This window comes from Echinops telfairi, unplaced genomic scaffold (genome assembly GCF_000313985.2).
Source record: "Echinops telfairi isolate 266 unplaced genomic scaffold, ASM31398v2 ScPeMD7_2;HRSCAF=8, whole genome shotgun sequence".
In the NCBI taxonomy this organism is placed as follows: Eukaryota; Metazoa; Chordata; class Mammalia; order Afrosoricida; family Tenrecidae; genus Echinops; species Echinops telfairi.
The window spans coordinates 56,231,024-56,257,817 of record NW_022103898.1 but is presented as its reverse complement, the minus strand read 5'-3'; the positions used below and the strand labels follow the sequence as shown (position 1 = coordinate 56,257,817).

At 43.9% G+C, this 26,794-nt stretch overlaps 1 protein-coding gene across 1 annotated transcript in view; it reads left to right on the top strand.

Moving 5' to 3' along the window:
- The first annotated feature begins 2,432 nt into the window (after positions 1-2,432).
- LOC101659501 (glioma pathogenesis-related protein 1) overlaps positions 2,433-26,794 on the top strand; it is a 25,089-nt gene continuing 727 nt past the window's right edge. Inside the window, exons 1-4 of the mRNA XM_004700780.2 lie at positions 2,433-2,712; positions 3,573-3,818; positions 15,962-16,074; positions 17,617-17,702. Of these exons, the coding sequence (XP_004700837.1) occupies positions 2,494-2,712; positions 3,573-3,818; positions 15,962-16,074; positions 17,617-17,702 (664 nt within the window). The 5' untranslated portion in view covers positions 2,433-2,493. The remainder of the gene's footprint in view (positions 2,713-3,572; positions 3,819-15,961; positions 16,075-17,616; positions 17,703-26,794) is intronic.

The following is a 26,794-nucleotide window of genomic DNA, read 5'->3' as shown; positions in this document are numbered from 1 at the left end:
TGAATAAGTTGATGAAAGAATACAACCCGGACACACACTGGCCAGTTTTTAAGCTACGTGCTATCCCCTTATTCTGTTTGAACATTTACCTCCTGGTACATGCTGAGGTTCCACACGAGGATAACAACGTGTTTTGAAATTCTCATTCTTCACAGTGCTATCCATGGTTTGTTGGGACCCACCAGCTGGAAGCCTTGTCAGTCAACAAAACACAGGTAAACATGGTTCTAGTATTCTTTGCTTTCTGTCAAGATCCATCTGACATCAGCCATGCTGTCCCTTGTCCCAGGCTTTCTTCTGAACCCAGCCTGAATTCTGGTAGCTCTCTGTTGAGGTACTAGAGCAACTATTTTAAAATTATTTTCAACACAATTTTACTTGGGTGTGATATTAATGACATTGCTTATAATGCCCACATTATGGTGGATCACTTGTCTTTGGAATGGGCCCAGATAGGAATCTCTTCTAGTTCATTGGCAATGTAGCTGTTTCCAAATTCCTCAGTATAGTTCATTGAGCACTTCCAATGTTGCACCAATTGGTTGCACCATTCTCAGTTGGTATTTTATCAATTCCTGTAGCTTTGATTGTTGTTGTTTTTTCCTCTCCCAATGCCTCCATTGTACCTTGGATCCCTTCTTTTAATACCATTGGTTCTTGGTCATACATTACCTTCTGAAATGGTCAAATAACTGCTGTATTACCAAGGCTAAGAAGACACAGAACTGGAATTGAGTATAAGCATCCCTCGGAGATGCTCCTGATTCCATTCCAGACCATCACAATCAACTGAATAAAGTAAGTCACATGAAACATTTGGCTTGCTGTTAGGTGCATGGGTTCTTTCTGTCCCATAGTGACTCCTATGTACAATAGCACAGAGCACTTCCCAGTCCTGCACCATTCTCAAATGATGTCATTTTCCAGGGACTCATCTCTCCTGATAACCTGCCCAAAGGACATGAGATGAAGTCTCACCATCCTCGCTTCTAAGGAGCATTCTGGCCATATTTCTTCCAAGACAGATTTGTTTGCTCTTTAGGCAATCTGCCGTATTTTCAATATTCTTCTCCAGCACCATAATTCAAATGCATCAATTCTTCTTCAGTCTTCCTTATTCATTGTCCGATTTATTGCACTATAGTTTATCATAGGGATTCTAGTGGTGTGATGACTAAAGCACGGGGCTGCCAACTGAATGGTTGGCAGTTCAAACCCAGCAGCCACTGTCTGCTCCTACAAAACTTTATAGTCTCAAAAAAACTCCAAGTAGCAGTAATACGCTATCCTACAGGGTCACTATGAGTCTGAATTAACTCAATGGCAGTGGATTTAGTCTGTCCAGTGTGCAATAGCACTATGAAAAAAAGACAATATTGTGAGAATTGACAAAATGAGACATGAAGTGAATATGCTTTGGAAGTGAATATGCTTTGTAAGTAAAATGGAATTGATAGGCCTGCTCAGTCCAGGGTTCCCATAAGCCTCCAATTTGTGGATAAAGATAAATGAAGTCTCTGTGAAGCACAATAGAGTGAAGCTCAACAAGACAAGGTATGCTTGCATGTGTTGAATTAATATGGGGGTCCTGTGTGGTACAATGATGAAGGGACTCAGCTACTAAGAGGGTGAAGGTTCAAATCCACCCTGAGGTGCCTCAGAAGAAAGGTCTGGCCGCTTCTTTTTTTAATTGACCACTGAAAACCCTGTGGCGTGTCATTACACCCCAACACACAGGGGGTCACTAGGAGTTACAGTCACAGGCACTGGTTGTTGATTTTCATCCTTTGTGTTTTATTTAATATATAACTTGCTCCCTTGACCACCCCCAATCCTCTGTAATTATGGATGTAGACAAGGTCCTAGTAGCCTCATCTCATGAACTCAGTAGATTTGGTGACTTGTCGAAGTTTTTATAGCTACTTATGAACAGAATTTAAATGAAAATCTCTATCTGAGACTGTTATTCTTTCTACTTTTGTTTCACTTTCTCTCTCTCATGCACACACACACACACACACACACACACACACTTTTCAACCTTTGTGAATGAATCCTAAGTCAAGGTAAAATGTTAACTATGATAATCACTCTGTGCTGATGCAACTCAAAATATAAGTTCAAATATACCTGGGAAGGTATTGAAAAGAGAGAAGGTATGATTTTATTTAACTATAACTTTTCATTGAAAAGCACAGAGACTTCCTTCTAGAGACCAGAATAAATGCCTCTTGGAACTCTGAGCACAAAAGAGGAAGTCTGATTCAGAGTCATAAAAATGTGTGTTGCAATCGGTGCTGTGTCACAGAGACTCACTGAAAAGATAGGGTTAAGGCCACAAAATAAGCTGCAAGCCATATATGGAGAAACCCGGTTCTTCAGACATGTGATGAACTCATTCTGCTTTCTGTTTGTCAAAGCTGAAGGCAGCTGTGCTTTGTGCAGCTGCCGGGGACCAACCGTGAAGAACGGGTAACTCTCCGAACCTGGGAGATGCTCCATCGCAGCCCGCGGGCCTCCCCACCCGACAGCCCAAGTGTGCGAGCCACACTGACCGTGACGACCTGGGTGGTCTCTTTAGCCTCCTGCTACTCCTACACTTCGAACACTTTACCAGATATCAAAAATGAAGAGTTCATCAAAGAGTGCGTTCGATTGCACAATATGTTCCGATCAGCTGTGAGCCCGGCAGCCAGTGACATGCTGTACATGGTAAGGAAGGGATCGCCATGGGGCAGAGTCAGCGCGAAACACGCTTATGCGCATTGATTGGGGGTGGGAGTCCTCGCTAATCCTGAATGACTTTTTAAAATGTGATTGATGCACGCAGTCAATCCACAACCTGTGATCAAGCCGTCCTCCGTTCCACTGTTTACCTAACTCTTGTTCTAAGCCACCTATGCAGGTGCATTTGACTTCTCTTTTTGAACACTTCCTTTCCTCTGGTCTTGGGTCAATTACCTCTCTCTCTCTCTCTCTTTCTCATACACACTCTCTCTCTGTCTCTCCCTCTCTCTGTCTCTCCCTCTCTCTTTCTGTCTCTGTCTGCCTCTCGCTCATCTTAAAAACATTTGTCTCCTGTCAGTGTCTGAGCATCTTCTGATCACAGAGTGTGCGGCTGGCAGGGCACGGGTCTTCTTTGGGCACAGAAGGGGTGGGATGACTGTGCGTGTGGGCGTGGGTGTGAACCCCAGCCCTGGGGTTTTGAGGCACTTTCACTTCCGGGCCTGCAGTAATTCCCGTAGACAGGAGCTGCAACACCGTGCAGACTGTGCTGCACATCGTAGGCCTTCAGTGAGACGTTGCTCTAGTTCCCGCCCTTAGATTCTAAATTCCACGAAACCAGGTGGTCACGTTTCCTGCCAGCCAGCCCTAGTCAAGACTTGCACTTGAACGACTTAAGACTAGTTATAGAGAAGACGCATGCGCAGTCTCCTTTTCGCGCCGTTTTCTCTTTTCTCCTTGTTAGACACCTGCCCGCCCATTCCAGTTCCCACTCTGCTCGCTGCAGTTACTGTGCTAGCCCACAGTTTTCCTTCTTAACACTCTCATTATGCAATACTTATTTTCAGACTTGGGACCCGGCATTAGCTCAAATTGCTAAGGCGTGGTCCAGCACCTGCCAGTTTAAACATAACGATCGGTTGAAGCCGCCCCACAAGCTACACCCAAACTTCACGTCGCTGGGAGAAAACATCTGGACCGGGTCCGTCTTCGTCTTTTCTGTGTCTTCAGCCGTCACGAGTTGGTACGAGGAAGTCGAAGACTATGACTTCGAAACGAAAGCCTGCCGAAAAGTCTGTGGCCATTACACCCAAGTAAGTCTACGCGCCAGCTCTCCGTGGGCTGTTCGGTCAGGGTGCGCAGAACACTGGACGCTGATGGTAATGATCTGCAGACTTACAGCAGAGCTGAGTTGCCAGAATCACCTCAATGCAAGGATGCATTTGAATCACACGCACGTACCTTCTGACTGCCGCTGACTTTACAGGTGGGGAGCAGGAGACTCAGCAACAGTCTCAAGTCCAGGCTGATTCCTATGAGGCAGACGTCAGACCGGCCACTATCTTCCAACCTTTTTTTCGTTGTTGTTTTAAACACTTCTGACACCAACTGTCCCTCCCAAGGTCTTCACTTCTTCACTGGGTTTGATAATTCATTGCAATAGACACGGGGAATTCGCAGACCACGTTTACAGGGACTCCCCCAAACATCCTCACAATTGTGGGGTTTTCAAAGGAAAGTTAACAGGTTACATTCCAGGATCAGAAATGGTCAAGATACATGTCTGCAGTCAGGACAACCAAATCACACGCAGGCCCTTCTCTGGTTGTTGGTCTCTGCCTTGTTCCAGGCAATGTTAGCAGGCTTCTCGAAGCCTCGGCATTCGCCTTTAGTTTTGTGGGTCTGCAAAGCTGGATCCCCAAACAAATGCCTGGGAGGCATCCCACTCAGCCAGCCAGCCTCCTGCCTGAAGGCACTCCGTTTTCTCACTCCCTAAGCTGGAAAGCCCGCCACTCTGTCCTGGGCTTGTGGTGCTGCCCCTGTCGTCCCCACTTCTCCGCCGCTGCTGCTCCGGCAGCGCTGCCCCTCTGGTGCTGCTTCTGCCACCTCCCGCTCTTTCTGCTGTCACTGCTCTGTCCCCTGGGTCAACGAAGTGCAGTGCAGGGATCTTGTATTCGAAGATCACTCCACTCTTGGGTCCTCTTTCTTTTCTTTCCTTTCCTTTTTTTTTTTTTTGTTGGCATTTAAATCACATATATCATACAATTCAATAGTTCAATCATATTTTTAAAAGTTGTGCAATTCTCAAAATCAATTTTAAAAATATTTTCTTCTTTCTTGTAGTTATGGTTTTTAGCCCCCTTGTCTTCTCCCAACCTCCCCTGGCATGTCCCTAGGTGATTATTAATTATTAATCTAATTACTGACTCTATAGATTTTCCTATACTGGATGTCATCTACTAAAAACAGAATATGAAAACATACAAAGCAAAACCAAGAAACCAAAAAAAACCCCTAACAATGACACACGAACACAGAGAAAAGCCTCAGTAGAAAATCAGACAATATTAAAAACTGGACCAAATTTAAAATGTGTCAAAAGGACGAGCAAATGACAAGATAATTGTCTTTACGCTGTTGTCTGGTGGAAAGGCTATTCACACATCTGCCCTATGGTCAGCGACTTAATCCTCACACGGGCCCTGCAGGTAGATGTGTCACTTCCACTCTCACCCATAGCTTCTACAAACTGGGGGTTCAGAATTTAAGCTCTGATCCCATTCTCTCTGGATTTGGATTCTATTGCTTATATTATTATTGACTTTTACTATTTATAATCCGTGGATCACTGATGTGTGTCTTCCATGTGGACGCAGTTGACACCTCACTTAGATGACTGCTTGCTTTGAGACTTACCTTTAAGACTTCAGGTGGTATTCTTTGATAGCCAGGCACCACCTGATTTCTTCATCACACTTTGCTATAGCACCAATATCTTCAATGATCTCTCCATGAGGGCAAATATCAAATAGGGCCATGTCATAAGAACTAATTATTCTTATGTTAGGACAATGATTAAACTTGAGCCCATATTTCTATGGTTTATATATGTCCCTGGTTCATTTTAGAGACAGCATTTGAGAGAGGAGGCCTCACCTCACCCGGGAAAAATTCCTCAGGATTAGGAGAGAGGGAGAAGACCAACCACTTCCTGCCATATAACACGGTCTGCAGCCCACAGGAAATTCCAAATAAGAGATGGGGCTTGTGGAGGCTGGGCAGGGGGGCAGGCAGGTATCCTGTGTTGAAGAAATGCGGGGAAACTGGGTGGGGTAACCTGTCATGAGGAAAAAATGCTTGATGTTACTTATATAACCCTCAAGGGGAGAATACACCAGATAGCATGTTCCTAACTGGATGCTTTTGACCTAGTTTCTATGTAGGCCCTGGCGACCCAGACCTCATGCTACAGACAGACAACTAGGACTTTAGACTCTGCCCTTTGAGGTACATATTTCACAGGCCACACCAGAAGGATCCCACTAGGAAATCCCATAAGCAAGCTCAACTTCACCTTAAATTCACCTGTAGCAGACTGGAGGGACTGAACTCCCCTTCACTTCAGGCTGCAATGCCCCCGTGTGAGAAGCAGCAGATGGCCACTATCCCAATGGTATGGGATTGATGGCCATTAAACTTTGGTTTGGATCTCCTCCTACCATGGCCTATGACTGCCCTATATCTATTACTATGTTCTTACTCTCTGTGCTTTTTGTTTAATGAAATGGGCTAGTCTGGCAGGTATGGCTCTGCCTTTGTGAATGAGTGTTATTAAAAACTTTGCCCTAGCCCTAGCCCTGCTGTTTGTGTCAATGATGTCCCATCATGTAAATGTTTAACCTGCACAAGTCAACCATCCATGTATTGTGGCCTGAAAAGCTGGCCTACACATGTATAATTTTCTTGCCTTGACAGTGTTTTAAATTCTGCACCACTGGCTAAACTACTGATGCTATCAATATATAGCTTCATGTTACATGGAGGGGTTTATAATGTTCTCCAATAAAACGTTAATAAAAGCAAAAACCCAAACTCACTGTCACGGAGTCCATTCTGCCTCTTAGCAATGCTACAGGGCGAGGTAGAACTGACGCTGGGGGCTTCTGAGATTGCAGCGATTTACAGGAGTAGAATGCTGCATCTTTCTCTGAGGAGCTGACCGTGAGGCAACAGCCCATGCACACCCACGAGGCCATCAGGGCCTCCCTAAATGATAGTGCTGTCTTTAAAAGTAGCCAGGGACATAGATAAACCATACACGTGTGACTGGCTCTTCTTTCTTAATGGTAGTAAGAGCCATGTTTCTGCTCATTTTAAACTTACTCAGAGGGCAAAACTGATCAATCAATCCCACTTTTGGAGGCCATATTTGAAGGTTTCCTCTCCAAGTGCGCCATGGACCCTATTTACATTACTAGTCATCTATTCAACCCCATTGCAGCACTACAGGCACTTCACATTTGCAAAGTCTGAGCCAGTCTTTTGGTAGGAAATACAAAGACTATAGCTCGAAAAGTTATATTAAGTAATTCACTGCATGTACAACTATCCTTTGGTGTTCCATCTAATGTTAGCAGTATACTACATAGAATATGAAAATATATCTGTGAATTTATATGTAGTGTTTCCACTGCCCAAAGACAAATAAAGACCAGATTTAGAAAGATGCTGATCATAAAAAAGGCAATAAACACTAAAGTCCAAGACTACCTTACATAGTAAGCCAGTGTACCTGTAGCTGTTAGTGTGCCTATAAGTAAGAACTAGTGGCTATATACTTTTAAAAATAAAATACTTAAAAAACTTTTTAAATAAAGGAATGGGAGGATACTGTTAAAAAGTTAAGTGGCTAACGCTAAGAATTAAACCTGCCAATCTGGATAGGCTTTGAAGATTTCTGATAACAAGCTAACATCACTTGGGGCTTTATTCCATTTCTGTGTCATCAAAAGCCCTTATGACTCAATCTGTCTCCAGGCCCTAGCTGGCATGAGTCCTCAATGAAATTTGAGACACTGTTTTGGAACTAAGAACTTGGGAGAAATGAGCCTCTCAGACAGTAAGAATGGATGCTTCAACAACCTCTTATCTGCTCAAGCATTGACTGAGAGTCTTCTAGGTGCCAGGCCTTTTGCCATACCATGGAGAAAACACTGTTTCAGCCCCACTGAGGAGGGCAACAGGGAAACTTTTATAAACCATCCTGTGGTTCTTCCGCCCCTCAAATCCACGGTATTAGTTCTGGGGCCACATTTAGAGTCTTCCACTGAGTATATTTTTATTCCAACTGGTTTTGCCTTCTGGACGCTAACTCAAGTTTGTAACTGGACACTAACAATTCCTAACTCGGCTTGTCTGTAGTTTTGGTATGCTGCTTTTCTGCCTGTGCAACATTTAGCTGGTTTCTTTTTCATTCCTGGCCGTCTTTATCAAACCAAGAGCTCAAGAGACGGAGCCTATGATTGACTGGTTTCAATGTCAATAAACAGTTGGGATGAAGTATTAGGACAGCCACATTTTCATGTGGCTGCCATTGACTCAGCCCCTGACCTATTGATCCCATTGTGCTTGGGGTCACAGATTGTGGAAGGAGCCCGGGTGTGGTTCCTAGCCAATACATCACAAACCTAGCTACTACTCATCTGTTGGTAGATGCTTGTGTGTTGCTCGGCTGCTGAGCAGTTTCAGGAGAGCACGGGGACTAAGGAAAACTAGGAAGAAAGGTCTAGTGATCTGCCACAAGCCAGCCAATGACAAGTAGTTCGGGATGGCAAGCACAGATTCGGGGATTTTAGAAAGCCTCTCCTCTCAGTTCAGCCTTAGAAAGCTCCCAGTCTCATTAATGTTGTTATTTACAAACAAATTCGGCACAGGCATATGGAATGGCCACAGTGAAAGGGAAAAGACTGATTTTAACACAATTTCTACCTCAGTGATTATTGTTATCTAATAGGGGAAACTGATCAAATAATTAATAGCATTGGTCTCTTTCTTAGATGTATGAATAGGTTTCCTCTAGTCATATCATATAAAGTAACTATTTTGGTTTATGTTTACAAATAAACTAGAAAAAAATATTTTAGGTTTTCACACATACTGCCAGGCAAGCATGTGAAGTACAAATTGCCGACAGGGGGTTGTAGGTACCATTTCCTATACCAAGAGCTGCACTGCCCCATGAAGTTGGTTCTGGCTCCTAGCGATTCTCCAGGATAGAGTACAACTGCCCCTTATCATGTTTTCAAGGCTGTAATCTTGATGGAAGCAGACTGCCACAGCTTTCTCTCAGGTAGCAGTTGGTGGGTTCAAACAGCTAACCTCTTGGTTCATGGCCCAATGCTCAACCCACTGTGCCACCAGGACACATGGTGTTTTGCCCATAGCGTTGTTTGTCTATTTGTGGTGCGGTCCCTTATTTATTCAGCCAGTGTTTACGCCTCTCCTCTACATCAGCTATTGGAGTATGTCGTAGTTCAAATTCCCTAGAAAAGAAGAGTCTGAGATAATCACTATGTTCTAGCACTTTTGGGGGAAGTACAGGCTCAGAACAGAGAGACGAAGGGGGCACGGGGATTGAGGTAGAAGAGGAGGATGCAACCAGGGATGGTCCTTGGTCCTCAGGAGTGAACCCTCTTTGGGAAGACATAGATGTGTAAACAAATGCCCTACAGTTCATGGCAAGTACAAGTCAGAGAACAGAGTCTCATTGAGCAAGCACAGAGCAGCCAGTGGGGCCAAGTCTTCACAAGACAGAAGTCACATGAGCTTCTTCCTGAAAAACAACTGACAGTCTGTCCAATGAAGAGGGAAGGGACTTCCAGCTACAGGTATAAAATGTGTACAAATGAGCCTGGCATTTCACAGGAATGGCAAGTAGCTCAGGACACCAAGTACAGAATGTTCAGAAGAGTATTAAACGCACAGCCAAGCTCAAGTACAGAAGGCATTCTCAGGCCACCTTTCCAGGGAGGCAAGGGGAGGGAACATGAGCTATCAAAGATGACCTCCCCAACACAACTGAGCTGACAGTCATTTCCCTCTTACAGCCAGACTAAAATTAGACATAAGAAAATCCATTTTGTAAAAACCAGCCCTTGCATACAGATGTCAGAGTCCAAACTGAGAGACCTTGTCCTGCTCCACATAAGAGACCCCTGCCTTCTTTTCCCCACTGCATAAAATGGGGCCTTCATCGTGGGGAGCATGTACCGGGACCCCCTGTGTCTAGAGGCAGCAGCGGACAAAACCACTTTCGGAGTGTGGTGTTAAGGGAGATGATCTTGCCCACTGAGGACCAAGCCCAGTGCCATTCAGCTGTTAGGAGAGCTGGTGGGCCAGATGCCAAGGCTGTTGCGATGATTAAATGATGTAAGGTACACAAGCTAGTGCAGTACTGGTAGTTGTGGACAGCCTGGAAACAAGGTTATCTCCCTTTGATTCACTGCTTTCCCAATTTATTAGATAAACACTCCGAGAGTGTGACTGTTTTCATAATTTCAAGAAATTGTGTTGAGGGATCAAGACTATTCAGTTGCCATTTCAGATACATCTCACTAAGATATTAATCGGGTCCTGTAACATCCTACTTCAGCGCCTCTCTTATTGCAAAGCAAGCTATTTGCAGATCTTAGCCAATGGTAGGTGGCTGTACAGAGCTCGGGCAATGCACCCAGATCGCCTCTCTCCTTGTGAACGGTGTGGCATGTCCAGGCAAATTAGCATGTTCACTGGAGACAGATTTGCATTGAGGAAGAATGGTGGTATGTAAATATCACAGTATCTGGGGTAGGGTAGCCCATTGTTGGTGTTTGGTAGATAGAGGCTTCCCCCACTAGATGGCACCATTGGCTTTACTTTGGCTGCTGTTTTTCTGCTTTAAGTTTATTTTTGCATTTGCAATGGGGAAGGGACAGCACGTTGACTTTTCGAGCCGGTTTTTATGTATGCTGCCATGTGACTGACTGCAGGCCCGATGATGAGTCGGATGGCCTAGGACTGAGAACTGCAATGGGATCGAGCCCCGGGGTCTTCAGCGAGAAGGAACCGGGCAAGTGTCCTGTGGGTTCCCAGTGCAGTGCTTTGGTTGGAAATGTTTCAAGTGCCCTTGGTCCTGGAAGCTGGCTAGAAGGGAAACCCCTCTGAATGAATGAACGAATGAACGCACCGTGCTGAAGGCATGCACTGGCCCCACCGTACTTGGTGGTCTGGTTGAATCAGGTTCTCATCGCTCATCTACAAAATAGGGACAAAAATACTGATTGATTGAATGGTTGCAAGGGTGGACGGTGGCATTGTATGTAAAGAGCTTAACACCTTGCCTGGCACTGAGTACATTTTCAGTCTGTGTGAAAGATACAGTTAAGGCACTCGTTGCTAACCCAAAGGTTGGTAGTTCAAGTTCACCCAGAGGCGCCTTGAGCAAAAACCCTGGCCATCGACTGCCATAAAATCGGCCGTTGGAAATGCGATAGAGCATAATTCTACTCTGCGCGGGGGGTCGCCCGAGTCTGGGCTACTACGAGTCAGCGTCGACCAGCAGCAACGGGGCTTCAAAAGGCTTTCCGTAAGATAAAGCTCTCAGTGGCGTCCCGACCTGCACAGGCTGGTCCCCTGGGCCCAGCCTGGTTCCACCGCTGATCCGAGTGGAAGGTGGCCTTACTCAAGGAGAGCTCCACACTTGGAATCCCTGCCTTCCCGCTCCATCTGTGCTTTTTTTTTTTCCAATCATTTTATTAGGGGCTCAAAAATGAGGACCTGGTGCCGGGGGTTTAAGTGGAGAGGAAATGTTTTGAGAATGATGAGGGCAATGAATGTGCAAATGCGCTTTACACAATTGATGTGTGTATGGATTGTGGTAAGAGTTGTATGAGTCCATCTTTGCTTTTTAACCTACTCCGACCCACCATTTCTGTCGCAGGATTCTGGCTCTGACTTCATCGCAACGACTCCACAGAACTCAGACAATACTCACAATGGGGGTGGTTCATCAGGGAAGTTACGGGTCACGTGGGGTAGAGAGAACTTTCTCAATACGCCTCTTCTCTCAAAGCTCTGTAACTCCCACCAAATGGCTGGGTGGGACTAACACGAATAGAGGGGATTCGTCTGGTTTTGTTACCACTTGCTTGACTGCAAGGATGGGCTATGTTTTGAGACACCCCCAGCACGTTCAACATCTCTATCTGAAGTGGCAGAGGCCACCAAGACTAGGTGCACCGGGGATTTTGACAGACTTGGAAAAGCAGCACTGAGACCAAGGGGTACCTTCTCATCTGGCCAGTGACTAGGGGACTGTGGGGCGGAGTGCCAGGCGGAAGGCCAAAGGACCATGTGACTGGGAGACCGGCAGTAGGGAGAGATTTGGGCGAACACGTGCCTGAGAGGCTGAGAACTGGCGAGGAACAGTTGTCTGCTGCTGAGGAAACCAATGACTGTCTACTTACTGTTCGCTGATCCTGACTTCCCTAATAAACCCCCTTACTTGTGAGTATCTCCTGTCAGCTGTGTGGCTATTGCAACAAATTATCAAACCCTGCACAGATGTAAATTTAGAATGGCCTGGGGGGAACAGTTGGTGTCAGAATAGGGGGTGAAGGATGACGCAGGGAATGCATGCCTAATTCTTGCTTTGCAATAGGGAAGCCAGTGGAGGTCAGATAGGAGCGCCTTCATGCTGGGTTTTTTATACCTTGGTGGTATAGTTGGCTACATATTGGGTTACTAACCACATGGTCAGCAGTTCAAGATCACCAGCCACTCCGTGAAAGGATTTCTACTCCTGTAAGGTCTTACAGTCTTGGAAACCTAGGGGGTTCGTTCTACTATGTCCTATAAGGGAGCTGTGGGTTGGAGTAGATTCTATGGCAGTGAGTTTGTTTGTTTGAGTTGTTGGGGACATTAAGAGGCTACCATGAGTCAGGATCAGCAAACCACAAAGCTAGTCATGGACCCAGCATCACCGTCCTCAGCCAAAAGCCAAGTCTTTCTGGTCTTCAGCCTCTCATCAGCCTTGGCCTTTTCCTCCACGGGCCAGGAATCAGTCTGTCGCTGTAGCTCACTGTCCCATAATCTCTTACTCTGTACCATATTCTCCACGCCACTGCCTCTGGTGTCCCTGGTTTGGCCTCTGCCACTTCAGCAGAGATCTGGAACATGATTTTCCAATGGTTCTGCGATTGCTCTCTGAGATGGCTGGCTCTTACTTACCGAGGAAAGGCATGGACGAAGGTGGGGTTTTGTCTTGTATCAAATCATGAAAACAAATTTTTTAAAAAACCATACTCACTGCCATTGGGTTGTTTCCAACTCATATTGAACCTATAGGGCAGGGCAGAACTGCTCCTGTGGGTTTCTGAGACTGTAACTCCCAATGGGAGTAGAAAGCTATGTTTCTCCTGCAGAGCAGCTGGAGGTTTTGAACTGCTGGCGTTACGGCCAACACTCGAGTAACTGCCAGCACCCTACCCCGCGCCTGCCCCGGGGTTCCTAGAACAGACCCTACCCCAAGGAAAATCACATTCCCTAGTAGAGTCTAAGGAAGCCCCCAAGGAAACAAAGGGTATAATTTGGTTCATACCCTCTACGAAGGTCAGAATTAACCCCATCTATCCATTAATCCTGCCCATCAGTAGAGTGAAGAACACCCTCCTAAATGGGATTCTGCCACAGGCAGAGAATGCAGAATGATAATGCGTCACATTATGAATTAAGACTAGAAGGGCCATGTTAACTGACTATATCTTAGTCACTTAGCACTCCTTAATGTTTTGTCTGGTTCCCTTCCTCCATTAGCCCATGTTCCCAATCACTTTATTCTCTATTGTCCTTGACTATGGAATCTCATCTCGTCTAATGCGGTCCAATTTAGTCTCACGGGTTAACCTTCTCGAGCCCTGACAGGTACCCCAGGGGCATAACGGGCTGTGTGTAGTGCTGCTAACCATGAGGGCTGCGATTGGAATGCACTGGCCACTTTGAATAAGAAAGATGAAGCTTTCGGCTACTGTAAAGATTTGCGTGCTCATTAATACAAAGGGGAAGTTCTAACCTGTTCTGGATGAGGCAGTGTTGAGTTGATGACAGTAAAAGTGAGCCCTAACTTGTCCTCTGATCTCCAGGTGGTCATATCTAGCCACCAAGGCCCTCTTCACCTGCATCTCGAGCTGAGGGCCAGATTACCTGTATTCAAGTCAGTGCTGATTGACAGTAACCTTTCTGCACAACAGAACGAAGTCTGTTCTGGGCCTGCATGGTGATTGGTATGATTGCCAGCATGTGGGAGGCCCTGACTGTGGCGGTCACACCAAACCATCGCACTGAGGGATTGCCTTGCCCTCACTAGCCCTTGACTTCACCAAACCCGATGTCCTCCTCAAGGACCAGAACAAAGCCTGCATGTTCATTGGCTCATTTTTGGCAGTAGGTTGCCAGGCAACCTACTATCCTAGTCTGGAAGATCAGCTGAAGCACATCCTTCATGAGTGACATATATATACATACATATATATATATGTATGTATGTATGTGTATGTGTGTGTGTATATATATATATATATATGAAAGAACTTGATATCAAGAAGTAATTTTATCTCAAGAAGGCATCCCAGCCCCATTTAACTCAAGCCCACGGGTCCGACGCCATCCAGAGCCCTCTTCAGCCTCGCATCGCTGCGGGCCGATAGCAGAGGTGGAAAGATCACAGGCTGGTGGGTGCAGTCAGGGGATCCAAGGTTGATGGGAATATGGCAGGATGCTGACAGCAACCAGGGTCACTGGCCCACATCAGGCCACCCCTGGAGGCAGATAAGCGAATCCAAGCAAGAAAGGCAGAGAGACTCCCTATGTGGCTCTTATAAAAAGGACCAAGGAGGCATCATCAGGCTGTGACCTGATTGATAGGTTGGACTCTACAACCCTCTACTTTCATCTACATGCAAGGTCACATAAAACCTAAGCACCACACCTTGCTATTATTTGAAATATCTGTGACGTGGCTCCTAGCAACATATAGTCACCACAGTTCAACAAACTGACGGATGAGGCACGGTACAGGACTACTAAACTCACTGCCATTGAGTGAATTCTAACTCATATAGACCCTATAGGACAGAATAGAACTGCCTCTGTGCATTTTTGAGACTTTAAATCTCTATGGGAAAAGAAAGCCTCATCTTTCTCCATCAGGTCAGTTGGCAGTTTCAAACAGCTCAATGCACAGCCCACTATGTGGCCAGGTATCCAGATGACAACAATTAAGACACGTCTCAAGAGTAACGTCTCCTGACAGAACTGACCTCTGAACCCTAGGCTCCCACTCACCCTGCGCCTTCCCTGGTGTTTCCCATCTCAGTAACTATTAGTCAGGCCCCACCCCTAAGAGTCCCGGTCTCCCCTCTCAGTGCACACCCAAAACAAAACAAAACAAACAAAGCCCTTCCACTTTCTCTCTTTATCATGACTTTATCAATCAACCTTTATCATGACTCTGATCAACTCTCAGGAACTCCACTGCCATCAGCCAAGTTACTATCCTGGCACCAGGGAAACAGACTCCAAAATGGCTGATCTCTTTCTTCCCCTGTCCCCTCAGTTTATTTCTCTCTTAATTAAGAAAGAAAGAAAGAAACCACTGAGATTGAGCGGCCTCCACCTCACAGTGCCCCCGTGTTACAGAATAGAATTGCTCTGTAGGGTTCCCTTAGCTGTTACCTTCATGGATCGGAATCACCACGCTTTTCTTCGGTGTTAGCACTCTGGGGGTTCTAGAGGCCAATCCTTAGGTCACAGTGCCAGAGACCTCCTTAGCCTTTAGTTGCTAAAGTGAAACTGGAAAGCGAACAGATCACATCACTTATCTAGAACACCTGCAACTCTCTCCAACTCATCAGAGCCCAGGTCTACTAACCTACCGTCACTCCACCTTGCCACAGAAAAGATGTCCCCTCCAGCCTTTGGCCCTGGGGACCCCTTGGTGTGGAATACGCTCCCCCATTGCTGATGTCTGTCTGCTGAAGAGTCACAGGAGTACCGCCGCCTGCTTTGCTCCTCAGCTCCAAGAGCTCCTCCTCACAAAGGCCTTCACTGACCGCCCACATACCCAGCAGTCCCATGTTCCCCACCAGTCACCCGCAGTCACATTACCCTGCTCCGTTTCTTCACTGTGCTGTTCAGAGCGCATAGTTACTGTTTGTTTTGCCCAACCCCTACTGGTAATAAGCTCAGGACTGGTTTCTGACTGAATTCGCTCCCCTAGAACTCTGCTGCTGGCATTACACTCCTGACCAGGCTGCGTGGCTGCAGTGTGCGATGTGCCGCACCCTGGCGGTGCAGGCTTAATCACACTTACCATATACTTCATTGTTCCCCTGTGAAATAAAATTCTGTATCTTTCTTTCAGGTTGTTTGGGCAAATAGCTACAAAGTTGGCTGTGCTGTACAGTTCTGTCCTAGGGTCTCTGGTTTTGAAAAGCTTTCCAATGGAGCGCATTTTATATGCAACTACGGACCAGCGTAAGTCAACCCTTTTCTAAAAATACTGAATTTGGATGATAGAGGAAATCCAGATAGTAAAAGAAAGTCTAAGGAAGAAAGAGGTAGAATCTCTCACTGCTCTCTCTGCCTGTTAGCATCCCAGGACATTTACTGCAAGGAGCCTTGTGGGCACAGCACGCGGCTGGGCTCAGCAGGGAGAGGCAGTCTGCTCCTACACAGACTGCTGGTCTTGAAAAGCCTCCGGCACAGCTCCACTCTGCCCTCTGAGGTGGCTATCCTTTGGAATCACTCAATGGCAGTAAATTTGGTTTTGCCTGAACTATGCCCAGATCTATACATCCAGGCCTTGTCAGGAACATGTGTTTCCTAAGATGAATTCTGCTATTCCCTTGGCATTCACAGCTGCCTTCGTTTTTAAATGATCGATTTTAATATTTCCTCTCTCACATTTTGGGGTGAATAATTAAAAGGGGAAAGTAGCATGATTTTTTAAAAGAAACTTTGCAGTACTTAAACCACTTAATAAGTATGCATCTTAGCAAAAGATAGTATAATCATTAATGTTGGCTTGGAACTCATCTCTTGAAATTGCTGTCAGAATCTCTATTATGTTATTTTGACTATTTTTCATAGTGCAGGGGAAACATAGAGTAAATTTAATTTCTCAAACAACCTAAATTAATTATACTTGGGGTTGGAAATGAGGCAGTAATAATATAAAGTAATACCTCTACACAAGACATTCTTTTTTTTTTTTCACAAGACATTCTTAACTTTGAAGTTAAATGTAGAGTGTTGGGGGCAAGAGAACTCCTCAACTTATATTAGAAAAATACTCCATCTTTATTTTCACTAACCGCTATTGAAAATAGCATTTCCTTTCATCATGAATGAAGGCAACACTGCATAGTTATGTGTGCAATACCTGTTATCTATACCTCTATAAATATATTCCTATCACATTCCAGTTACTATATAAATAATCTCAGAAGAATGTATGTTCATCAGCTTATTTCTAAATTATTATAACCTCTGTTAAAACTTACTGCCATGAAGCTGATGGGACTCATAGTGACCCCAAAGGACAAGGCAGAACTGCCTCTGTAGGTTTCTGATACTGTAATTCTTTACCAATGTAGAAAGCCTCATCTTTCTCCTGAGGAATGGCTGATGGTTTCAAACTGCTGACCTCGTAGTTAGCAGCTCAACTAGTAACCACTATGCCACCAGGGTGCCTGTTATATCTTATTTAATGTTTCTTATAGAATATACATTATTCTATCACAAGTTACTTAAACTCTTAGAGAGTCGTACTTTATCTGTAAAGTAGAAATAGAAATAAAAATAACTTCTTCTCATGGTAGTCATAAGAACTGAATAAACTGATGCAGATTAAGGCCTTAGTGCACAGAGCAAACACCGATTTTCCATTTCTACTTCTTACCAATCTTCTGACTCTTTAGATTTCCGCCCTACCATAATTCTGGGTTAGCAAGGATTCACAGTAAATTGGAATGGGGACCAGGGGGACCTCCTAATGGATAGCATTCTGCTTTACAGAGGAAATTACCCAACCTGGCCATATAAAAGAGGAGCTACTTGCAGTGCCTGCCACAAGGATGACAAGTGTTTGGACAAACTCTGCAGTGAGTACAACCACAGAGAGTCTAATAAAAATACCATGTCTGTGAAACAACTGTAATGTTCTAGGAGGACTAAGGAAGCCAGCATTTGTAAAAATACCACTAGAGCTATTTTTAAGGAAATATGTCACCAGGTAGCAATCAAACAAAATACTTACTGTTCTAGGAATTTACAATTAAGATACATTTAGGACGAACATTGTACCACTTTTATTTAATCAGTCTAACAAAAATTTATTATAAGGTTCGGAATTGTAGATCCAAGATTTAAACATTTCACCAAGATTAATCATTGTGTAATAGACAAACTAAAAATGGATTTTTAAAAATTCTTAAGATCAAACAAGAATGAAAGCCCTGCATACCTAAAGCCCTGAGACACAGCAAAGGCAGTATTCAGAGGTCAAATTTATATTAATAAATACATACATCAAAAGGGGAAAAATCCCAATTTTTTTCTACCCCAAACTAATAGAACAAGAACAACAGAAGTCCAGGGCCACCAGAAGGGAAGAAATAAAAATTAAAATTAAAGCAGAAATAAACAAGTCAGAAAATAAGGGGAAAAAATAACACCAGCAAGGCTGGAATAAAAACTTTTCTTTAAAAAGATCAATAAAATGAACAAATCATTGACCATGTTGACAAAAAAAAAATGCAAATAACCCAAAGAAGAAATGAGATGGATATCATACCACTATTATGAAAAATTAGATTCCAACAAATTTGAAAACATAGAAGAAAAACAAATGTCTAGAAGCACACAACCTACTAAAGCAAACAAGGCCAGGATAGAAAACCTGATCATAACAAAAACAGAATACGAAGAAGTAATTAAAAAACTCCGAACTAAGAAAAGCCCTGGCCCACATGGCTTTATTGGGGATTCTAGTAAGTATTCAAAAACAGTTGATACCAATACTACTTCTATTATTCCAAAACAGAAAAAGAAGAGCTATTCTGGCGTTTTCCTAAGAAGCCAAAGGCACCACTGAAAAAGAATCACACAGACCAATTCCCTCCGGACCAAACATCACATACACCAAAAACACTCAATAAAATTAAACACATTTTTTTAAGTGAAGTGGTGGGGGCAGGGAGGGGGTAGGGGGTAGAAGGGAGCCAGTGTCAAGGAGTCCAGGAATGAAAGGGTTTGGAAACTGATTGTGGTCGCAATTGTACAATACTGCTCGATGTGACTGAACCATGGAATGATAGGATGTAGGTATTAATTCCCAATTTTTGTTAAAAAGGAAAAAAGCGAGCTTCATACAAGGTATGCAAAGATGGTTCAACAAAAGAAAATCTTTCAACATAATCCACCACATAAATATAAAGACTAGATGATCATCTCAATCAATGCAGAAAAGTCATTTGGTTAATCCAGCATGTGATACAAACTGACAGCAAAACAGGACAGGCCCAGAAGGGAAGTTCTTGAACATAACCAAAGGCATAAAAAAACCATGGCCCACATTATACGTAAGGAAGAGAGACTATCGCATTCACCTTGAAACAGAAACAAGACAAGGACATCCATTATCATCACTCTTGAGGGATATAACAAGACCACTCCCCACCCCCCAGCTTTGTCTCCCCCAAAGATATGCCAAACCTAAGAGGCTATTTGCCAGTACCTGGTGGGAGGTCAGATGCTTAGGGATATTCTCCCTGAAGGCATGCAGTCATCCAGAGAAATCAGACTACTGTCTGGTCCACTGTAGGTGGGGCTCACACCCTATTGATAAGATAGAGATCGTTCCCTGGAAAGCTTAGAACAGGTCAAACCTGCTCAGTGACATCCAAAATTAGGCTTCCTTCCTGAATCTAGAATCTGCCCATCTTGTCACATGCATACCCCCAATCCCTCCCCTTCCTATTGCATGTATACCCTAAGATTCCCGCCTCTCATTACTGTATTACCTATAGTACAGGCCCTTCCTTTGATGTATATCTTCACCAGTAATCAGGGGGCTTGCACACCCCCAAAAGATACATAAGCCTTGGTTAGAAATAAATGGCTCTCTGCCATTCCCACCTTCCACACCCCATGTGGACCACCAAGTGGGGCTGAGGTGAGCATGCTACCATGAAATGTGTCTTACCCCTTCATTTTATTTTCTCTTCTATCTCTCTTATTCTCTATGACTTTACTATAATCTTTACATATTATCATTGTACAACTGCCCTGTAGGCCAGTGATGATTTGTTAGGGACTGGCTACCCCGAAACACTCTTACTTCAATAGTTTACTTAATACTTTAACTAGATCATTAAAGCAACAAAATGAAAGGCACATAAATTAGCCACAGAGTAAAACTATCGCTATTTGCAGAAGACATGGTCTTATACATTACACCCCCCGAGATTCCACAAGAAAGCTACTAGCAATAAGAGACTTGAGCAGTGTCTGGACATAAGATCAACATGGGGTGGGACACCACAATCAAGTGGATTCCTCTCCAGTAACAAAACAAGGGTGCTCTGAAAAGTAAATCAGTAAAACTAGGCCATTTGTCAGAGCCCCCCACCCCAAGATAAAATACTTATGAATAAGTCTAACTAGGGACATAAAAGACTTTTGCAGAGAACATTAAAAATACTACTATGAGAAAGTGGGGAGAAAAACCACCTTAAATGGAACAATATACTATGTTCACTTATATACACAACATTGTGAAAATGTCAATACTACCCACAGTGATCTACAAATACACTGAAATCCTGATCCAAATTTTAACAATATTCTTTAATGAGATGGAAAAACTCACTAATTTTACAAGAAAAGAAAGAGACCATGGCAAAGCAAAGTATTACTGTAAAGGAACAAAACAAGAGGCCTCACACTTCCTGATCTTAAAAATCTATTAAGAGCCACAGTCATTAGAACAACCTGGTACTGGTTACAATGACAGACACATCGAGCAGTGGAAGAAAATCGGGAACCCAGAAGCAAATCCCTCCACCCTGGACAGCTGGTCTTTGACAGAGGGTCTAAGCTCATCACATAGACAAGAGAGTCTGTTCAGCAAATGGTGCCGGCAAAGATGGATATCCATTTTCAGAAAAAGGAAACAAGACCCATAACTCACCCCATACACAAAAACTAACTCAAAAAGGATTAAAGAGTCAAATGTAAAAACTAAAACGATAAAGATTATGGAAGAAAAAATTAGGGACAACCCTTGAGGACCTAGCACATGGCATAAATACCAAGCATATCTAATATTCAAAGAGCAGAAGAAAAATTAGATAACTGAGATCACCTAAAAATTAAACACCTATGCTCATCCAAAGGCTTTGCCAAAAGAGTAAAAGGAGAGCCTACTGACTGGCAAAAAATTTTCTTCAAAGGTCTAATCTTTAGTTTATAGAAAACTTTAATACCTTAACAACAAAAAGACACACAATTCAGTTGTGTTAGTCCAGGTAGACTAGAGAAACAAATCCATAGAAACTCATGTGTACAGGAGAGAGTTTTATATAAAGGGTAATTGTACATTAAGAAAGTATCCCAACCCAGTCCAGTCCAAGCCCATAAGTCTGATATTAGCCCATATGTCCGATACCAATCTATAAAGTCCTCTTCAGACTCACGAAACACATGCAATGATGCCGAATGCAGGGCAATCACAAGCCAGTAGGTAGAATGTCTTTGGATCCTGTGGCGATGTAAGCATCTCAGCTCTAGCAAGGTTCTCCATGTAGCTTTTCCAGCTTCACAGGTCTGGTTGTATTAGGGTAGGTCCTTGTGGCTTCTCCAATCCAGGGCACTAGCATAGTTGTGTGTGTCTTGTCAGCTGCAATGTGTCCCAGAGAGTGAGCATCTCCTGCCTCCAAGGAGGAAATAAAGGAGTTCCCAGAATTCTCAGGAGCAGGCCAGGCCCACACAGAGGCCTCATTGGCTATGATCTGATTGACGAACTAGACTCACCCCTTCACTCTTAATCCTCTCAAGTCCCAAATCGACACCAGATTATGTAACTACCACACGGATTTTTAAAAAATGAGTGAGAAACACAAAGATACTTTTTCAAAGAAAACATTCCAGTGGTTAAAAAACCCATGAAAAGACGAACAACAGAATGAAACACTGCCTGGCTGGCACCGTCCTTACCATCACTACTATGTTCACTGGGCCACATTAGCTTGTTCAGAGTCTTCCTCTTTGAGATACAAATCAAAACTATCAGAGACACCACTGCACCACAGCAACAATGGCAGCGATCAAAAACAAACAGAAGTCCACCAAAACAAAACAACAAAAAAACACCCACGTCCACGAGTGAATGACAATGTAGGCAAGACTGTGTGCATGTGTGTCAGGGGAGCTGCAGAGGGGTCTAACCACACTAGAGGATAGAAATAGAAATATGCAATTCTATCATCCCAATCCTCAGCATACGCCCTAGAGCAGCGGTTCTCAACTTGTGGGTTACGACTCCACTGGGGTCGAACAACCCTTTCACAGGGATCACCCGATTCATAATAGTAGCAAAATTAAACTTAGGAAGTATCAATGAAAATAATTTTATGGTTGGGGGGGTCACCACAACAGGAGGAACTGTATTGAAGGGTCACGGCATTAAGAAGGTTGAGAACCACTGCCCTAGAGCAATAAGAGCAGTGACACACATAGACACATGCACACCCATGTTCATTAGTTACAATAATAAAAAGATGAAAACAACTGCCATGTCCACTAATGGCTGAATGGACAAACTATAATATATACATAAGGGTTAAGTCAAAAAGCATTGCAACCATTGCTGCCAAAATGTTCCTGCACATTCATTTATCCTAAAATGTAGATGACTGCAAACAAGTTCTCAGTAATACACTTCTATCAGTCTAATTAAGATGCCTTCAAAAAAGACTTATTCCAAGAGGTCTAGTCAAGCTCAAACTGACTGCCATCAAACTGATGTCCACTCAGAGACCCTGTGGGACAGGGGAGAACTGCCCTTTGAGTTTCCAAGACAGTAACCATTTATAGTAGAAAGCCCCTTCTTTCTCCCCAGAAAAAGCAGCTGGTGGGTTCAAACTGAGAACCTTGGGGATTGCAGTCCAATGCATAACCAGTATATCACTAAGGCTCCTAGTCATCTCCGGCTGTTCAATTAAAGGCAGAGAGGTCAGCTCACAAGGTTATTGCATCTATTTTGGGGGATTCCAGTGGGGTATACTCTTCGCAAAGAACACAAGATGACAATGGGGGCTTAATATGAAGAATTTTTAAGAAAATTAAAAATTGCACTGTGAAAAAAAAAAGGCCAAGAAAGTTGTACCATGGAGATTTTTGTCCATCACAGCACTGCACTTGCCCATTCTTCAAGGGGAGGGAGGGTTTTCCTCCAAGCGTCTCACTGGAACACCTTACCCCATTCGCCCACTACACTACGGTCCTCTCTTGCCCTTTCAGGCTGCTGCTGCTCCAATTCAAAGAGCTTTTAAAGGGACACAATCCTGGAAGGATATCAGAACTGTCATTTTAATGCAGTGTCAACTGAGGGGTTCAGAATTTTTCAGAGAAGGGATGGAGAAATGGAAACCCTGACCTAGATGGAGTCTGTTGAGAAACAATAGCTTCATATTTAGATATTTTTGTTTAAATAATGGTGTGAAGGAAGACCTCAAACTGTTGTGCAAATCCTATACTACCTTTAATGTCCCTATCATTACCAAAGTGCACTCCATCTTCAGGACTGGGTACCGTGCACACCGGGAGGGCAGCAAGGGCCATGTTTTACTTCATGAACCTTTTGTTTGGAACGAGTGTTCCAGAGGTTAGATGTTATCGAAGGCTCATTGCAGCTAAGAAACTGTAAATTTCTCAAGCTATTAAACTGCTTGTTCCTTTCCTCATTTTGTAAACAATGAAAACATGTTTCAGGCCAGTTTTCTGAATCATTCATTTTTCACCCAGTTCAAGCATTCTTTTTTTTAACAAATCAATCTTGTTAGTGGCATGCACCACAGTGCCACTCAACTTTTGTCAGGCATCCATTACATTAGCTCTCCTTTCATGTTGCTGCACTACAGGCATATTGTGTTTTCCAGTTTGCCAGTATAATATAGGAGTGAAAAGCACAGATTTAGAACCGAGAAGCCTCAGTTTCATATCTAGTTCTACTATGTGACCTGGGGTAACTTTCTGGACCTGTTTCCTCCACAGTTGAGTGTGGAGGACAATACCTCTTCACTACCAGGTTTGGTAAAACAATTGAGTGGGAAAAAAATTTAAAAGCTTGAAAGATTCATGTTTGGAACAAGGATCTGACATATGGAAGTAACTCAGACACACTGTCATCAAGGCGATGCCAACTGGGAGGGACCCTCTAGGACAAGGCAGAACTGCACCTGTGAGTTTCTGAAACTGTAATTGTTTACGACTAGAAAGTCCATCTTTCTCCTGAGGAACGGCTGGTGGTTTCTAACTGCTTGGCCTTGCAGATCGCAGCCCAGAGTAACCATTATACCACCAGAACCCCTTGGTATAAAGCAATTCACGGGAAATATTAACTATTCTACCAAATCTAACCACCACTAGTTTGTCATACTGCGGTGGCCTGTGTGTTCCTGAGACGCATCATATTTCAAATGCCGGTGGGGTAACCACAGGTTTGAGTGAGAGCAGACTACAAAGAAGGCATAGGTTGTCCACTTCTGCGGAATTAGGCACAGAAAACCTTATACAAACGAACAACACATTATCAGATACTGAAAACCTCATGAGAAGAACATTGTTGGAGACAGTGCTCGACGAGCCTCAGATAGGAAGGCACTCACTGTGCCTGAGGACCAGCTGCCTTCTCAAAGTGGAGCTGGCCATCATATGGAGGGGGGAAGCCTGAGGAAGTAAAGCTTCTGGACCTTCATTGCTGGTGGGGCATGACTGCAAATGAGAAGAAACAGCTACAAGCATCACTTAATAACCAGAACTTGGAATGTACAAAGTATGAATCTAGGCTATCTGCTGCAGTTTAAAATCAGTAAAGGTGTTCGTCAGGGTTGCATCCTCTCACCATACTTATTCAATCTGTATGCTGAGCAAATCATCAGAGAAGGTGGATAATATGAAGAAAAATGTGTCCTTGGGATTGGAGACTTATTAACAACCTGCAATATGCAGATGGCACCACCTTACTTTTCAGAAAGTGAGGAGGACTTGAAGCTCTTGCTCATGAAGATCAAGGACCGCAGCCTTCAGGATGGAGTACAACGCAGCGGAAAGAAGACCAACATCCTCACAACCGAACCAACAGGTAAATGGTACATGGAGGAAAAAGTTGAAGTTGTCAAGGATCCATCTTGCTTGGATCTACAATCAATGCTGATGGACGCCCCAGCCAAGAGATCAAATGATGCACTGCATTGGGTAAATCTGCTGCGTAAGACCTCTTTAGAGTCTTGAAAAGCAAGGACGTTATTTTTAGGAGTAGATGCACTTGACCCAAGCCATGGTATTTTCAATTGCCTGATATACATGTGACAGCTGGACATTAACTAACATGGAAGGTCAAAGAATCGATGCCTTTGGATTATGGTGCTGGTGGATAATGAAAGTAAAGAACCAACAAATCCGTCCTGGAAGTACAGCCAAGTGCTCTGGAGAGGCAAGGACAGTGAGGTTTTTGTCTCAAGTACTTTGGACATGTCGTCAGTAGAGACCATTTCCGAAGGACATCATGCTTGGTCTCAGAGGGGCAGCGAAAATGAAGAAGCCCATAGAGAAGATGGACTGACATGGTGGCTGCTTCGACGAGCTCACACATACAAATTGTGAGGACGGCATGGGAGAAGGCAGCGCTTCTTTCTGTTGAACAGGGTGGCTCTGAGTTGGATTGGATTCGAAGGGACAACACGCACCCTTGTCATCCCAACCTTGAGTTTTCTCTTGATATTTTACTCCTAACACTAGGTGACATGTTTTTTATATCCCTAAGCAGTTCTCATTGACTCTGTAAGATTAATGATGAAAACTCAGATGAATATTTAAATTTAAATTTTTTCAACCTGTAGGTCACAACCCTTTGTGGGCCGGGGGCTGGAGGGGTGTCGAATGACCCTTATACAGTGTTCGCCTAAGACCATTGGAAAACATATTTCCGATGGTTAGGAACCGAGACACGGCTCCTCTATCATCCCCAGGTGGGTCCGCCCACATGCAGACACGTCCACATACGAGTACCCGGAGTGAAGACTGTTACCCATGCTCCAAGACATTTCATATAATTGTAATCAGAAATAAATGTGACAAAATGTAATTACATATTGTTTTTGTGATTAATCACGATGCCTTATGTTCAATTTGTAACAATGAAAGTACACACTGCATATCAGATATTTACATTACGATTCATAACAGCAAAATTAGTTATGAAGTAGCAATGAAAATAATTTTATGGTTGGGCAGGTCACCACCACATGAGGAACTGTATTAAAGGGTCGCGGTATTAGGAAGTTGAGAACCACTGAACTAGAGAGTAATTTGTTGTCACTGGTAAGTTGTCTGTTCCCCTCAATAGAATCTAAACCCCAAATAGGTAGGAATTAGGCTTAGTTACCTGTGTGTCCAAAGTACCTAGTTCTCCTACCACCACTGAGTCAACACTGATGCCAGTGACCCTGTCAGGCAGAGGGCTGCTCCACAGGATCTGAGATGGTCAGTTTTAATGGGGGCAGCCTCGTTTTCCTCCTTCAGTGTGGTGGGTGGGTTTAAACTGCTGGCCCTGCTATTAACAGCCCTAAGCCAAATCCACAGCACCAACAGTGCTCTTTTTTGGAATCTCTAGGTAATGCAAAAGGTTTATAGCTCAGCAGCAAATCAAACGGTTAATCATTTGAGCTTTGGAAGAAAAGTCTGGAGATTTACTTCCAAAAGATCAGCCACTGAGCACGGTGATCTCTGACAGACTAGGGTCGCCATGAGTTGGAAACAACTTGGTAACAGCTGGTTCTTATACTTTCCATTATGAGTGGTGATAGTGGGAGGGTAGAGGGAGAATAGGTTGGAAAGAGGGAACCGATTACAAGGAACTATATGTGACCTCCTCCCTGGGGGACAGACAACAGAAAAGTGGGTGAAGGGAGAC